This window comes from Dendroctonus ponderosae, unplaced genomic scaffold (genome assembly GCF_020466585.1).
Source record: "Dendroctonus ponderosae isolate FM_Combo_2020 unplaced genomic scaffold, Dpon_F_20191213v2 Dpon_F_20191213_1, whole genome shotgun sequence".
In the NCBI taxonomy this organism is placed as follows: Eukaryota; Metazoa; Arthropoda; class Insecta; order Coleoptera; family Curculionidae; genus Dendroctonus; species Dendroctonus ponderosae.
Window position 1 is genome coordinate 10,727,072 of NW_026017110.1, and position 626 is coordinate 10,727,697.

General features: G+C 41.2%; 1 protein-coding gene across 1 annotated transcript in view; it reads right to left on the minus strand.

The window, feature by feature from the left end:
- The window catches only part of LOC109535916 (DNA repair protein XRCC1), a gene marked incomplete at its 5' end in the record, with an annotated part of 2,162 nt that overhangs the window by 992 nt on the left and 544 nt on the right, over positions 1–626 (minus strand). Inside the window, 2 exon segments of the mRNA XM_048670100.1 lie at positions 1–236; positions 285–574. Of these exon segments, the coding sequence (XP_048526057.1) occupies positions 1–236; positions 285–574 (526 nt within the window).

Consider the following 626-nt stretch of genomic DNA (forward strand, 5'->3'; position numbering starts at 1 on the left):
TTTAGTAGTTTCTCGAACGGTTTTCCAACTGGTTGCTGTTTCAGTTTTTTCAGTTTATGGGCAGGTGGACTGTCATGTTTCCTTTTCAAAGAATCTCTTTTTTCACTCTCTGGTCGTTTTTCATTCACTTTCGCCTGCTTCTCTGTACTCACATCTTTACGAGGTGTGTGTGGTTTCTTTTTATCATTATTCTTCGTTTCTTTTGGCTTTGCCGGTGTGTTTTTCGTTTTCTCCGCCTACAAAAATCGTTTGAATCTGCCGAATGGATGGTTTAGATCTCTTACCATTTCCTTTTCGCGCTTCTTAGATTCCGCTCGTTCTTTGTCCCGTTTCTCAATCAATTTGTCGATTTTTTCATGCTTGTCTTCCTCATCTTTACTGTAGAGAAGCTCATTTCGGTTTCTCTCCTTCCCCTTCTTTGGAGTGCCAGTCTCTTCGCCAGCATCATCTGTTAAATGTCGAGCTTTATTTGACTGTGGATTTGGTGTAATTTGTAACTTGTGGCTAAGTTTTTCTTTCGGTACTGGCGAACCGTTTTGAGCTAGCGATGTGGCTTCCCGAATAGCTGCGGCTCCTATAGTACAAGAATTACACAACAAGTCACATAATGAGTGAAGTAGACACTC